The sequence below is a fragment of the Sminthopsis crassicaudata genome, chromosome 3, assembly GCF_048593235.1.
Source record: "Sminthopsis crassicaudata isolate SCR6 chromosome 3, ASM4859323v1, whole genome shotgun sequence".
Lineage (NCBI taxonomy): Eukaryota > Metazoa > Chordata > Mammalia > Dasyuromorphia > Dasyuridae > Sminthopsis > Sminthopsis crassicaudata.
In genome coordinates, this window is record NC_133619.1 from 588,433,141 (window position 1) to 588,449,049 (window position 15,909).

The 15,909-nt window shown below is 40.3% G+C and overlaps 1 protein-coding gene across 1 annotated transcript in view; it reads right to left on the bottom strand.

Moving 5' to 3' along the window:
• Window positions 1–497: 497 nt before the first annotated feature.
• Window positions 498–15,909, bottom strand: part of CLSPN (claspin) — a 43,270-nt gene continuing 27,858 nt past the window's right edge. Inside the window, 16 exon segments of the mRNA XM_074305108.1 lie at window positions 498–1,974; window positions 2,283–2,444; window positions 3,091–3,173; window positions 4,108–4,213; window positions 4,769–4,896; window positions 5,130–5,251; window positions 5,354–5,518; window positions 7,601–7,734; window positions 7,958–8,039; window positions 8,426–8,537; window positions 8,883–9,103; window positions 9,803–9,957; window positions 10,622–10,821; window positions 12,199–12,263; window positions 13,257–13,447; window positions 14,769–14,986. Coding sequence (XP_074161209.1) covers window positions 1,870–1,974; window positions 2,283–2,444; window positions 3,091–3,173; window positions 4,108–4,213; window positions 4,769–4,896; window positions 5,130–5,251; window positions 5,354–5,518; window positions 7,601–7,734; window positions 7,958–8,039; window positions 8,426–8,537; window positions 8,883–9,103; window positions 9,803–9,957; window positions 10,622–10,821; window positions 12,199–12,263; window positions 13,257–13,447; window positions 14,769–14,986 — 2,249 coding nt within the window. The 3' untranslated portion in view covers window positions 498–1,869.

Here is a 15,909-nt window from a genome sequence, read left to right on the forward strand (position 1 = left end):
ACAGGGGTACAATCTTTCCAGTTTAGTATGGATATCACCAGTGCTTAGAACAATAACTGGCACATAGTAGACACTTAATAAAAGCCTATTTGCAACTTAATGACTCCGTCTGAATTCTCCCTCTCCCATAAAGGACAGAAAAAAACTGCTATAATTCAGCCACGTAAAGGAAAAGGAATGAGACTTCTCAAAGAGCTGGCTAAAGAGAGCCGAAGATACTTGACCTTAGGATGCAGCAAAAAAAAATCTGAGCCACAGCAAGAGATGGGGGCCAAGGAGTAAGGAAAAGAAGCCAGAGACAAAGTGCAGGGAATAAGACACAAAATCCAAGAAAGGCTGGCTCTAAGCCTGGCATCCAATCAGTGAATCTTTCAGTGATTCCAAGATACCAACAAAGGGAAAACTGCAGCAACATGCTAAGGGCAGAGCTCCTTGAGATAATCTTCCTAGGTTTTTTTAAAGTGGGACAGTGGAGTTCTGAAAAGAGAATACAAGTATTTTTAAAATTGTACCATGGGTCACACACTGACATTTATTACAAACTACATCTGCATTAAGATACTTTTATACATCCATAAAATCTTCCCCTCCCATAAAATTACAAATATACAAATAGTTTTCTTTGCCATAAAACATCAGAATTATTAGTGCTGAAAAGCGCTGAAAGAAACCTCAGACCTAGTGATACCAGTTGAACTAATGTTCAGAAGGAACTTTTCCCCAGAATGAACAGCTTGGCCTGAGCCACCTTCCCAAGGATTCAGAGCATGTTCTCTTTGGGGCAGCCTGGCTCTTCAGGTCAGGGCGAAGCTGTGAAAACCTTAGGTAGCTAAGAGAAAAGAAGGAGGCTTAGATAGTTCTCTTCAACCACAAAACACCTACGTTTCTGCAAAAAAAAGAAAAGTATGCTAGAGTAGGAATGACACAGTGGCTGTTCCTCAGGTTAATTAAATATAAAAATGCCACTGCCCTGGTCAGGGAAGGGCCACACATTCATTCAGCTCTGGAAAAATACAATTAAGTAAGAGGAAGATTCTCCTCTAGGGAGGGAGAAGGAAGAAGCCTAGCTAAACTTCTTTCAACTAGGGAAGGATCATTTTGCCCAAGTGGATTTGGCCCAGGTGAAAAGACTGCTAATCTTGTTGGGAATTTAAAAAAAAAAAAAAAAAAAGGAGCAAAGTTCTCCTTGCTTCATGCAACTGGGCTTGAAATATTAACCTCATTTACCTTATTTCCTCTCCCTATCAATCTCATCCCCATGAGAGTGAGGGCCAGAGTGCCAGAAGAAAATCTTTTTTGAAACTGAACCATAAAAAAATTAGCAAAGGCAAATTTCTGGAAAATGACTTAAGGAAAGGAAAAAAGGCAGGTATGTATGTGTTGGAAAAGAGGGGTTCAATGATATCCCTAAGACCAGTCTCTCAAGGTCTATGGCCCTGAGTCTTTTTGAAGAGTAGAGAATTCTGCCATGGTGACTCCCAGTGTCGCTGCCACTAACACTGATATCTTCCTCAATACTGTACTTCTTTATATTATAATTTCTCTATCTACCTTCCCCTGACTGCCAGGACGGGCCTCTCTTGGGACACTGACAGAGGAAGGACGGCTTGAACTGCTTGTCTCAGAACTAGAGCCCAAGCACTGCAGCAGCAGACCTATGGCCAATCCAGAGTATGATACAGCAGAAAAGACAAGCCACATTTGCACAAATTACTGGGCTCAGTCCTCAAAGTTTCTTCTTAATGTGCTGACTGGGAAGAGGAGAGCAGGCTGGAGAAGTAATCAATGGCACCCTTCAGTGCCAGCAATGTCCCACGGCGGCTTCTGATTCTGACTCGAGGTGGAGGTTGGCACCAAATATCCACAAAGCTAGCTTTCCAAGTACTTAAAGATACTCCGGTTTGATCCTAAAGTGCTGTTTGCTTTGAAGTGCTTGGGAGATGGGGAGGCCAAAGGTAGGCCCTTTCTCTTCACCTACAAGACAGAGAGTCAAAGTTAATAGTCCAACAATCAAAAATCTTGGAGTGTAACCCTCAATTAGGACACCCCTTAAATTGAAATAGGCTAAGAATGAAATAAAATATGCATTTTATGGGCAGATCAGTATGCCCATCATACCAAGTGTAGTGGGATATGTTTGAGGGTAGGGAAATTCTGAGCCCAAAGGGTTAGCCACTGTTTAACAGCCATCTAGGCCACAAAAGCGGGAAACCTAACAAAGATGTTCTGAAGGACTTGCTGTCCCAGGGCCTTTTCCCACATCAGCTCATTCTTTTCCCTACCTGAGGCTTAGCAGGCTCCTTTACCATCTCATTCTTGACTGGCGAGAGTGTGTGGAAGACAAAATTCCTAGAGTTTCGAGGAGCACTAGGGTTGAGGTCAGAGAGGGCAGACAACTTCTGGAGTAGAGTTTTGGGTTGATTCAGCAGTGAGCCTGTCTTTAGCTGAGGAGAGAGAAAAAGAACCAGAGTGTCACATGCCCCAAACTCTGGGTAGAAGGTGAACAGAGAGGAATCTACCATTCATTTTGGTTTTGTTAAAGGTTCCCTTCCAAGGCCCACCCTGCTTCACTTGCAAAAGTGATATAGATTTTGCTTCTGCTTCCATCTACCCCTAATAAAGCAAAGAATACAGTCTCCCTCCTCCCACCACAACTCAAACACACGAAGCCCCAGACTAGTCGGGACAGTTTGTCTGCTTGCCATCAAGTCAGTTAATTAACATTTTTAAAAAATCTACTATGCACCAGGCAATGTGCTAAGCACTGCGAATCAAAGAAGGGAATACAAAAGACAGAAGCATGAGGGATACCCACAACTAGCCAGCAAAGGAGATGGAGAAGGATTAGTCAGGTGGAAGGAGAAATAAAAAAGAGCAATGTTTGAAAAATCTAGAGAAAAAAGAATCAAGGAGAAGAGGGAGATCAACAAGATGAGGGGCTGCAGACAGGCCAGAAAGGGTGAGGGCTGAGAAAAGACCATTAATAATTAAGAGATCACTGGTAACTCTGGAGAGGGCAGTCTTGCTGAGTGATGAAGTTGGAAGCCAGACTAGCAAGAGAAAGGGTAAGAAAAATTGGCATCAACCAACCTGGTGGGCACTTCCAGGTCTGATGGCTTCAAAGGGACTCCTAGGCAAGGTTTTTGCTTCCTGAGCAACAGTGACATGGTTGGCTGGAAACAAAGAAAAACGAACATGTATCTTACTTGGCAATGGCACGGAAGAAACTTGTTCTGGGCAAAGGCTGCCTAAGTGAGCTTTTAATTCTTAACTGTCTAACCAGCCATGCAAATAAACTAAGAGCTGGATGGCAGATGGCAGGAAATCCTTTTTAGTTCTAAATATATGATCCTATGAACCTGGAAGCAGGTACTGTGATAATCTTTAATAGGAATTCAGCCTAGACTAGGTGATCATAAATAAGAACTCTGTAGTGTTAAGTCTGTTGGGAGGAAAGGATTTTATTTAAAGTTTATATAAGATTTACATCAATATAGAAATATGAGATTTATTATTGTTTTAAGGATAGAGCAGGACCCTTCCTCTTAGTAATACCAGGACACAAGAACCCTCTCCAACACACTGTGGGTGGGCTTTCTGGCATGTAGTATTATCAGAAGGTAGTGGGGACTTGATTAAAGGGCTGCACCAGTCTCCTGCCCAAGAGGGACAAAGCAGCACTTAGATTTTGAAATGACTTGTCTAGGGTCACAGAGCTAGTAATTTTAAGTGTCTGAGGCTAGATTTGAAATCAGATTCTCCGGACTTCAGGCCTCTATCCACTGCACCATTTAGTTGCCCCCATTTAGGTTTTCATGACAGATGGATGAGGCCCCTAAGTTTTCCAGAGCTCCTAATAACTTCCAAGACTAGAAAGCTGCCAAGATAACCCTCATATTATGTTGAAATTGCTCAGGTTGAGCATGGCTTCACTGCTATGCTTGGGGAATATTATGCAAATAAGCCAGAAAAATTAAAACCATGAGACTCTTAGGATCCCCCAGGTCTTGAAGATCAAGATGCCACAGTTCCTTCAGCCTGGATTAGCCTGCTTCTTCCATGATCAATCTAAGCAGACAGGCCCCAAAGGGTGGGTAGCCGGCTCACCTTTTTTCTGAAGTGCTTTGGCAGTGGCTTTCTTAGCCAGCATCATAAACTGACTTTCTTCTCCAATTTCATCATCCTCTTCAGCTGTAATTTTCCCCTGCTGAGCCTGAAAATAAAATTCAGATGCCACTAGCAGAAAAATCACACAATTCTCCCAGAGCTCCCCAAAGGGCTGCCCTGTCAAATTTGAGGTTATGAGACCAAGGTTACTGAGCAATCAGTCTTCTCTTTTGCAATGTTTTAAGCAACAGGCTGACACATAGATGTGTGCCTATATTTCTTCTGGTCGTCCGAGTTAGATCAAGGAACTTTGGCTGCATGGGAATAGCTGGAAATTGCTACTTCCCAAACAAAAGACTTCAGGGCCAAGATCTGTTATAACCAAAGAAGCTCACATCATGGCCAGAACTTCCCAAGGAGATATTGTCATAAGTTATTGAAGGCACTGATGGAGGCACTGGTTCACTGAGTGGCCCCTACCAGTCATAGAACTTTAAGAGAGGGAAGGACCGGAGAGACTATCTAGTTTAACCCAAGAGAGGAGGATCCTGAGGGCCACAGAACTTAAGAAATGTGCTTATAATCCATGAATCTGAGATTCATGCTTTTTTACATGGATACTGGGATCACAGACCCGGGAAATTTCCCACAGATTTGGTACCTGATCTCTAAGCCATTGTTCTCGCTCAATCCGCTCTTTCCTCCATTTGGCTTCTGTCTCATCAAACTGTTCTTCATTCTGATCCTCGTCAGAGTCTCTGTGAAACATGTCCATCTGGGAAGCATCATCTAAGGCAAGAGAAGCATGGAGTCATTTTTCTCTAATTTTAGGAGACAAGTGCATCCATCTGCCTTGTGGAGAATGTAGATTCACTTGTATTAATATAAAACGTATCCAAATCATTAAAAGACTTATCTGTCAAGTGCTGGACATTTTCTCTAGTATGACATTTGGCTTCCTCCTGTCATTTTAAAAAGACTAGAACTCCACAAAGCACATATTCCTTGCTCCCAGATCTCACCGATGTTTTTCCAACGGAATTTCCTCATTCGTCCAGGGCCATCACTGTGCAGATCTCCATCAGCAAGGTACCTCTCCTGGTATAAGCGTAACTGTCTCTTGTCATCATCCAACATAGCTTTCCTACAGAAATAAGGTCACATCAAAACCAACAATCAGCTTAGATGCAAACATCTCTTAAGATGCTTATGCCTCTCTCTCAGATGAGCTTGCCAGGAGACTGACCTGTGTATTTTGTTGACCTGATCCTGCAGTTCTTCATCTGAGGGAAGCTCTTCATCAATTACATCTTCTTCGTACTCATCGATCTCTTCCCCATCGTACTCATCCTCACTTCCTACTTCACTCCCTGACACCTCAGCCTCATCCTCCAGGTACTTCTTCAGCCTCCTAGAGAACAAATTTGAAGGTTGTTAAAACATACCCCCCCCCCCAACAACACCAATAGGAAAATAACAGCCTCCTTTCCCACCCCCAACTTTGTCATCAGTGTACCTGCTGGACTGATCAAACCAATCATACTTTGCTTCCAATTACAGTACATCAAGGGAGGTTTAATGGGTGTGAGAGAGACTGAAATGGAAGCATAGGGTACAAGCAGGTGGTACGAAGGCTTTCCTTTCACAGCTCCTCAGATGCTCCTGGTCACCTCCCCCCAATCTTCACCCCCAGCCATAACAAAGAATGAGCTCAAAGACATAAGATTTTAAATAAGAAGAGACCTCAGAGATTCTTTAGATCGATCCCAAAGATCTTTTTACAAAAGAAGGAACAGGCTGAGAGGGGAGAAGTCACTTGCCCAGCATCATAGCAGTGACAAAGCCAAGCCTTCAGCATCCCTCTCCCTGTGCTAAGTAAGGTCCTCAGAGCATCCCTGACTTTGACTCACACTGACAGCAGACCCTGTAGATGTCCCCATCAGGGTTTTCTGAAGCCTCACTTCCTGTGGCTGGCTCCATATTTGGCCTTGCCCTGCTCAAGGCTGCAACTTATAGGAAGATGACTGAGATCATTAATATAACTAATGATAGAATTAAGGTAACAAAATAACATGACAGGAGAGATCAGAAGTTGGCAAACTATGGCAAATCCAGCCCCTCATCTGTTTTTGTTTGGCCTGCTATACATTTGGTTTAGATTGACTTTTAAAAAAATACAAAAAAGATTATCAGGAGTAAATATAAAATCCTCCATTTGGGCCACTAAAGCCTACTTTATAATTTCAAGACGGAGAAGATGTGATGACTGATACTTGAAAGTGGTGATAGCCATAATGAGTTGTACAGTTATAGTAAATTTAGAAAAAGTGGGCTGGTTATGTCACCTGCCCTTGTCCCCGACACTGTTCCTGATTTGGGTTATGACCCTGCATCTGCTCCAGTCTGCCTTCTGCCTCTGGCCCGTTGGCAGTAGTCCACTCTTGGCTTTATCAGTACTGTTGAAGAACTTTGGGAGAAATCCCCAGTTGTAACTGTCCTATAGTCTTTCAACCTTGGAAGGTTCCAACATCTATAATACAACTTGCTCAGTCTAAACTCATGGCATGTGTTATCTCAGTCCTAGTACAAGACTTGACTTAATGGTATGTGAACCTGGGCAAGTCACTTAACCCTGTTTGCCCCAGTTCCTCACCTGTCAAATGAGCTGGAGTAGGAAATGGCAAACCACTCCATTAACTTTGCCAAGAAAACTCCAAACTCACAAAGAGTCTGACATGACTGAAATGACTGAATAAACAATAGTTCAGGTGAAAAAACTCCTATTTTTAGAGGACTGAAAGCATCATATAAGTCAACAAGGTGACTAAGTTACTAAAAAGAAAAAACTACTTCCAATGTAATAGTGTACTACATTAAAAAAGACATTGTATTCTGATAAGGAAAGCATGATAATTGTAGAAATGTATACAGAAGAATTGCACGTTTAACATATATTAGATTACTTGCCATCTAAGGGAGGGGATAGGGGAAAGGAAGGGAGAAAAAAAATTGGAACGCAAGGTTTCCTCAAGGGTGAATGTTGAAAACCATGCATATGTTTTGAAAATAAAAAGCATAAAAAAAAAAAAAAAAAAAAAAAAAAAAAAGAAGAAGAAAAGAAAGGATCAGATCTGTGATTCAAAACCAAGTCCTCCCAACTACTTCTACTATACCACAGAGCTGCTCATCACTGGAAGTTTTTAAGGAAAAGATAAACAATCACCTAGAGGGCATATTATAGGAAAAAATCCTTTAGTTTGGACTATATAATTTCTAAGGTCCTTCCAAAATCTTAGAATTTTATTAGAATTGAAAAAAAAAGTTAAATGTTATTCAAGAAAAATCGAGGACTTACTTTTACATGAACCCCAATTCATCCAGTAAGAACCTGCTAACTCATAAACATGGACCTAACCCAATGAAGCTATGAGGTTCACAGGGGAAATTCTATAAGTAGGCCCATGTAGCAATAAAAGTGAGCAAGACTCCTTACATTTGTCTTTTTTGTCTTTCAGACTGCTTCAAAAGTTCTTCCTCATCATCATCTTCCTCATGGGTTCCCAGTTCAGAAGCTTCATCATCTTCCTGGGCTTCAGAAGCTTCGTTGTCAGATTCAGAATGCTCCCCCTGCCACACGAAAGAGAGTCACATTTGTGGCTAAACACACTAAAATGTGCTTTTAATGAAAGTCAGCTTTGCAAGCTTTTGTTTAATGAGTCATACATTTAGATCTATGGCATTGCTTCTGATATAGTGCCAAATTTGGGACTTTAGAATGTTTGGGTAGGGGAAAACTTTGATATAACCATATTAAGAAATCCAATCATTTTGGTAGGGTCTTGATACTCACTTCTTCACTATCAAACACATTGCTATCAGTGACAAGCTGAAAATCACCAAACTCCTCCTCTTCTTCTTCACCTTCCAGTTCCCTGAAATGCAAATCAATAAATAAGCTCTTAAATGCAAACAAAGTAGCAATCACCCAAACCAGAAATTCAAATTCCTGGTTTCAAGTCTGCTCCTATTACTAGGTTTATTTCAGGAGACAGCTAATGAGGCTCCCTGCTTCTGCTAACTCTACTCCACTAACACAAATGAAACTATTAAAACACCCTCCTGCCACTGATACCTCCTTATCATGCAAAAGTGTGACACTGAAGTGTTGAAAAGCTAACTCTTTCCCAGGGGACAGAATCCATCAGATAATGAGAGCCCACTAGGCCTCAGCAATATAGTCCTGGGATTCAATAAGCCAGGATCTAAATTCAAGGAGGACCAGGATATTCTCAGATTCCCAATAATCCTGAGAACTTACTTTTCTGTTGGGAAGGACCCTGAACAAAGAGCGAGGGCTTCTGCCATTGGGTCATCAATGTTTATCTCCTTCTCCTGCTTGGAGGACTCTGAAGGAGCAGGAGTCGAAGAACCTGTTATCACAAAAAGCAAAAGGAAGATTTGTTACCAAGGAATATTTCCTCACCCAGAAGCAGCAAATCTCAAAGCAAGTAAATCAAAGAGCCAAAAAGTCCTAACAAACGATCATAAGCAGTAAAGCAGAAAATCACAAATCACATCTTATTCCTTTAAAAACTTCCAGCTGCTGCTTTATCATGCTGAGGAAACCAAAACTTCAAATGAGAGGGAAATGTAACATCAGTTTGGAACAAGCACTGTTATATGTGGGGACCTCATCAGCCCAAGAAAAGTAAAATTCTCTTCTGAAGCAGATACTAGGCTATGGTTAGATTTAGAACTATAGCTATAGTACTTACCCTGAGAAGTGAATTTCCCTGAACAAAGACCCAGAAGTTCCTCCATGTCTTCCTTTCTGTCATCCTTCTCAGGCAAAGGTTTTTCATCCTTAAACTTTCCTGTACACAAATCCAACAGCTCATCCATGTTGGCATCCATGGCATTCTCATCCATACTGGCCAAGGGCACCCGTGACTTCAAAGCCTGGTATTTATTTCGATGATTTCCAACATTTAAGAACCTAAAAATACCAGAGCCTGTATTAATTACCAGGGTAGATCCTGTAATCCATCATATACCTCCTGAGATCTCACACAGTACTTTTCTGCCCCTTTATAAGTATTTATAAAATACTTATCATGGAGTATAGTATGTTGCAATTATCTCATGCCCATTAATAGGACGCAAGCTCTTTGAGGGCAAAACTAAACTATCCTCCCTCAGTGATTAATACAGTGTACTACTTCCCAGTAGGTGCTTAATTAAATATCAGTTGAAGGAATGACTTAAAATATCTAAGAGGAGCTTTAACAAATGCTTTCTTGCCTCTAAAACCTCCTTCATACAAGGTACAGGTTTCAGTTTAAAACAAGACAATTAAAAAACCCAAATGTCAAGTATGATAGAATCCTGTTAATCCTTACTCTAATGAAATAGTGACCATACAAAACAGCAGGAAGGCTGCAGGGATATTTTATTTATTTATAGAACACCATGTGTGCAATTCAAGGATAGCCATCAAAGAAACAATCCTAACAAAGACGATTTACACATTATCTATCTGCAGAAGACTTTGTTAAATTCTAGTGGTCTACACACCTTCTCTTTCTCAGAAGTCTGCACTAAGCACAGATGGAGTGACAGAAATTCACTTTATTTTTAACAAAATCAAGCGGCACCCAACCAGCATTCCCACCCACAGGAACATAAGACTACCTACCCATCTGCATCTAACAGTTGGCTCTGAGTGTCATCTTCCAAACAGAACTGGAAGTCTCCTGCTCCCAGGAAGAGAGTTTTCGGCTCCGGGGAGGCGTTATACAGCTCCTGGGAATCCTCTATGGGTAGGGAAGGCTCAGACAGCTTCCCTGAACTCTGGCAGCAAAACAAAACCAAACAAAAACAAAACGTTTTACAAATGTCACTCACCACCATGACAACAACAGAAGCTACTATATGAAACATTTATTCCACTCCCAGGAAATTACAGTTGAAGAGGACAACGTACAGCATTGAAAGGAAGAAAGGAAAACACTTCCAAAATGAAGGCTGATTGGCTGGGGCTCATCTGTGATGAGAATGTTGGGGTAGTGAGGAGGCAAAAAGGAGAAGGCATTTTAGGCTCCCCAAGTCTATTCCACAAATATTTAACAAGCACCTACTATGTACAAGGCATTATATTAAATGCTGGGGAGACAAAGACAAAAAATTGTTCCTGCTGTCAGGAAATTTGCATTCTACCACAGAAATCAAGATGACATAATTAAGTACTAAATATCTATACAAAGAAGGAAAAACTGCTAATAATCTGGAAAGGCCTTGAATAGTAGCTCTTTGACTGCTTAGGCCAGGGATTCTGAGGATAAGGGAGAACTGAGACACGGAGGGGACCTCCTGTGCAAAGGGCAGAGAACGTCTCCAAATGTACCCAAATTAAGAAGCAAACCTATGGAAGTCAGCTGGCATTGATTTGTTTATTTAGTAATGAAGTAGAGGAAACTGAAATAGGGAAGAGAATGGGAAATGATCACCATATTACCTTGGAAGTCGAGCTCATCAAACTTGCTCGAAATAACCCAGGGGAGGGGGATCGGAATCCCCCCAGCCCAGGGGGGAAGCTGGTCCCACGGCCTGACTGCTTGTTGCAAGGCTGATAGGGAGCAATCATGGAGCCTATCATCTCAAAGCTGCTGTTGTGGCTGCTTTCCTTTGTTAGCAATGAGCATGAATCATCTTCTTCTAAATAAAGAGAAACAGCTTATAAGTACATTATCCTCCAAATAGGATAGGGGTGGGTCTGTTTGGAGCCAAGTTGAGCTATGAATTAAACTGTCAGGTAAAATTCCTGACAATCCCCACAAATTACATGCTCCAATACATTAGGGGAAGGTACATTCTTGGGTAAAATATTGAAGCCCCCCCCCCAATCTACAATTACAGTTTGTAACTTTAAACAAAAAGTCTACTGAAAGTTCTTATCTCTTCCAAGAAGTTGATCAAAAAGGCTTCCTTTCATCCTGCCCAGCTTGGATATGTTACTTCCATGATTATTCTCCCCTATTCATGTGCTTAGCTATGACCTCCATATGAATGCAAATACCTTACTAGTGTTCATATAAATCAATCAGTACCCCTAGGGTACCTATTATGTCCTACAATTACACAAAACATGACACAATTCAGGATTCTGACATTCTGACAAAAACACAGAATCTCAGAGTTGGAAGGGACCTATAAACCATCTAGCCCAACCAGTACCTAAACAGGAATCTGCTCTGCCTACAATATCCTCACTAGTGATGGGTAAGTCACTATTTCCCTGAGGTAACTGATTCCATTTCTGGATAGCTCTAATTGTTAAGAAGTCTTTTCTTATATTGAACCAAAAACTTGTCTCCTTTTACCTTCCATTCATTTATTCTGACTTCTTGAGCCAAACAAAATAAATTTAATCCCCTTTTCACATAATGACCCTTCAATACTAGAAGAAATCATCATGCCCTTGGGGATACATGATCTCTAGACCATTCTGGCCAACTTCCTCCAGACTTACTAATATTTTTTCAAGTGTCCAGAATTGAAAGCAATTTTCCTAATATAATTTGACAAAGGACAGGAGAATTAGTCTCTCCTCCCTCAGGCTACCATGCGTCTCTAAAAGAAGGTCAATATTGTATTAGCATTAGTTTTTTTGGCTCATTGAGCTTCCTTTAAAAACCCTGTCTTTCATGTTTTTGTTTTGTTTTTGGATGCAATTAAGTTACTTTTAAGTGACTTGCTTTTAAAGTAACACAGCTAGTAAGTGATTGAAGCCAGATTTGAACTTAGGGTCCTCCTGATTCCAGGACTGGTACTCTATCCACTGAGCCACTTAGCTGCCCCAAACCTTCTCCCCAAGCCTTCTTTTTCATGCCTTTCCTATCTTCAATTTGTGCAGATGATTTTTAAAAACCTATATGTAACATATTTTCATGCAAAAGTATCTGTCTTAGCCATCTGAAAGACTAGTGTCCAAACAATTGTGTTTAGTTAAGTTGAATATGATCAGAAATTCATACTATTCCTTAGGAAACCCAGGCCTAGCAAAGTTCTAAAAAGAAGGGACCAAGTACTTACCTAGTTTACTAAGTCTTTTGCCTATACTTTCATCAGTCTCAGATTTTTCTTCAGCAGGATAGTATCTACAAAATAAGAAGACAGGGTCAATAATGACCTTATCCTGAATCTGCCCAACAGTTTGAGGCAATCCAATTTAAAAGTAAATAGTCTTTATTTCAGAAAAGTCTGGAAAGACTTATATGAACTTTTGCCAAGTGAAGTAAACAGAACCAAGAGAATAATGTGTACAGTAACTGGAAGATTATGGGATGATCAATTGTGATGGACTTGGCTCTTTTCAACAATCAAGTGATTCAAGGCAATTTCAATAAACTTGGGATGGAAAAAGTCATCTGCATCAAGAGAAAATCAGGTAGACTGAATATGGATCAAAGCATACATTTTTTCACCTTTGTTGTCATCATTTTTTTCCCTCTTGTTTTTCTTGTGTTTTTTTCCCTTTTGATCTGATTTTTTTTTTTTGCTCAGCATGACAAATGTGGAAATATGTTTAGAAAAATTGCACCTATTTAACCTATATCAGACTGCTTGCTGTCTTGGAGGGGAGGGAGGGAAAGGAAAGGAAGAAAAATCTGGGAACATAAAGTTTTGCGAAAGTGAATGTAGAAAACTATCTTTATATGCATTTGGAAAAATAAAATGCCATTAAGAGTGGGGGGAAAAGGAATTAAAAAAAAAAGAGTAAATAATCTTAACATTTCAATAGCTTCTAAGAGCAAGAGTCCTTCCATATTATACAATATCTGGAGTTCAGAAGCATAAGTGAGACATCAAGAAAAGGTGAAAAGTCATTCTTTTTTTTTTTTTTTTTAATAGCATTCTATTTTTCCAAATACATGCAAAGGTAGTTTTCAACATTCACCTTTGCAAAACCTTGTGTTCCAGGTTTTTCTCCCTCTCTTTTCCTCTTCCCCCCACCCCAAGACAGCAAACAATCCAATTTAGGTAAGATGTGCAATTCTTCTAAACATTGTGAAAACTCATTTAGAGGTTCTTTGGCCCAACCAGAGACAATTCATGAATAGAAATTCTAGTCCCTAAGCAGAATCACTTACCCCATTTTGGAAGAGCTGTCTTTGAACAGGAGCAAGGTAGATTCCAAAGTGGGAGGCTTAGGAATAGAGCTACAATCAACAGCCTTGAAAATTTCTGTGCTGTCAACAATGTTCTCCTTATCCATTTCTTTATCTTCCTCTTTCATATCCTTGTCTTCTACCTCTTCATCATCAAGAAAAAATTCTCCTGTCTTTACAAATAGCACCAAAAAAAAAAAAAAAAAGAGAGAGAGAGAGACAGAGTGCAAAATATTAGCCTGAAGGATAATTGTTTTTTCTTCTTAGCTTAAAAATGCAACTTGAATTGAATCTACCCTGAGCTAAGGCCATAATAAATTTTTTTCCCCTGAGGCTGGGGTTAAATGACTTGCCCAGAGTCACAAAACTAGGAAATATTAAGTGTCTGAGACCAGATTTGAACTTGGGTCCTCCTGAATTCAGGGCTGGTGCGCTATCCACTGTGCCACCTAGCTGCCCCTAGGCCATAATAATTTAATTCTTGCATTTTCATGACACTTTTTTACACACATCTGATTCTGTATAGCACTGGGAGGCAAAGGAAAGGGAAGAGAGATTGTTATCTATAGCTTAGAAAAAGAGGATTAAAACTCTAAGAAATTAAGTGATTTGCTCAGGATTAGAACCTCAGAATATTGGAGGCCATCTAGCTCCATGTCCTATCACACAACACCAATAGGTAGCTGGTCAGCAAGACTTGCTTGAACACTTCCAGGTTCAAGAAACTCACAAGGCAAGTCCTCCAGTAGATCAGCTTCAAGTCTTAAAGTGCTAAAATTTTTGTTCTTCTAGCTCAGCCCCCTAGGGCTACAAAAAATAAATTTAATGTCCTTCCCAAATAACCACCTTTTAGATACTTGAATCCCCTCTAAGTATCCTCTTCAAGACATTAAACTAACTCAGTTGTAAAATAACCTTCCAACTAATGAGCTAATGCAAATAAATTATTATTGCTCTTTACAGAAGCTATAAAGTTCCATGCTGAGGGGCAGGGAGGGAGGTTTCCCTCAACCTAGACAATCAGTGACCCAGAAAAGCCTCAGAGCCTGAAGATTTCATTCCCACACCCAGGAAAGTCAGCAATTACAATGGTCTAAGTGGCTTTTCCCTTTTATTCTAAGAAAAGAAAGAATTAACTAAATCACTAAAGGAGAGCAAAAGCTTAATTTATACAAAGGGGCCTCAATATAACTTTTATGTTCAAAAATAGATACCAATAAAGTAGAATCACAGTCAAGGTTCTGAATATTGTAGGTGTTCAATAAATGGTGCTAATAATTGAAAACCCTGGAAAATAGCCCTGAGAATCATGGAACAGGCTATGTCGTCACCTCAATCTAGGCAGTTTAAATCTCTTAAGTAACTAAACATGCTTATTATCTTTTTCTGGCAACAATGCCAGAAATAATATCAGTCTGATTTTCTTTCCTTCATTAATCATGACTTAGTCAGCAAGCATTAAAAAGGTGACAAAATCACACAATTGCCAGAGACCTCCTGATTGCCTTCCTCCTCCTCCTCCTCCTCCTCTTCTTCCTTCTCCTCCTCTTCCTTATCTGATTCATCTGTCATCTCCTCCTCCTCCTCTTCCTCTTCTTCAAACCCATCTTCATTATCCAGTTTGAACAACGCCTGCCGCTTCTGGCGCTCCTCAAGTCTTCGGAGTTTCATTGCTTCCTGAAGTTTTGCTTTCAGTACCTGTAGCTTCTCACCTGAGCAGGTGAGCAAGAATACAATAAAAATACATTAGACCCTTTACAATGGAGCTTTATAAACATGTGATTCCAGGTAATTAGATTCATGTGGTAATATTACTTCTAAAAAGAAAACTAGAGTGAGTCTCTGATGCTTTAGGCCTTTCTTCCTTTGGTAAAAGCAGGGCTTCTTAAATTGATGCTTCATTTGCAGACAAAATTAATGAATCCAAAGAGTCACAGAGGCATAGGCTTGGAAGGACCCTGTGCTTATCTAGTGCAAGCCCTACCTGATGCAAAAATCTTCTTTATGGTATCACTGGCCATGAGTTTAGTCTCTTCACAGTAAACTGTGATCTCTTTGAGGGAAGAATTCTTATAATTCTTATAAACTGTATCCCCAGCTCTCAGCACAATGCTCGACAAAAAGTAGACATCAGACAAATAGTAGACAAATAATAGACTGAATCAGATTGGTCAAGGGGAGAACCTTAAAAAAAATTGCCAATTCCATTACCACACTTCTGAGCAAAGCATCATATAAGAACCAGGCCAGAGATATTTTCTAGTACACAAAAATTCCAGGGAAAAATGTTTTAGAGTATAAGGCTGGTCAACTGTTAGCTGCTGTCATGAACTAGACCCACATCCTTGGACACTGTCAAATGCCTCTAATATATTATCTGGGAGAGAACTTAGAGCCTTGTGGGTAGGTGCCTCCAAAGGACAAGAAACAAAACTAACCAGTCTGAAATCAATGAAACAGGATTCAAATGAAAGCAGATTGAGATGATATTGTACTATTCCCTTAGCAAAATTAGCAGAACAGATGAGGTTGCAATGGAAAGAGGACTAGACTAGAAGCCAAGAGACCTAGGTCTGCATCCTGAATCTGCCATGTTCACCTTGGGCAAAGCACCTCCCCAATTTTATATGAAGCT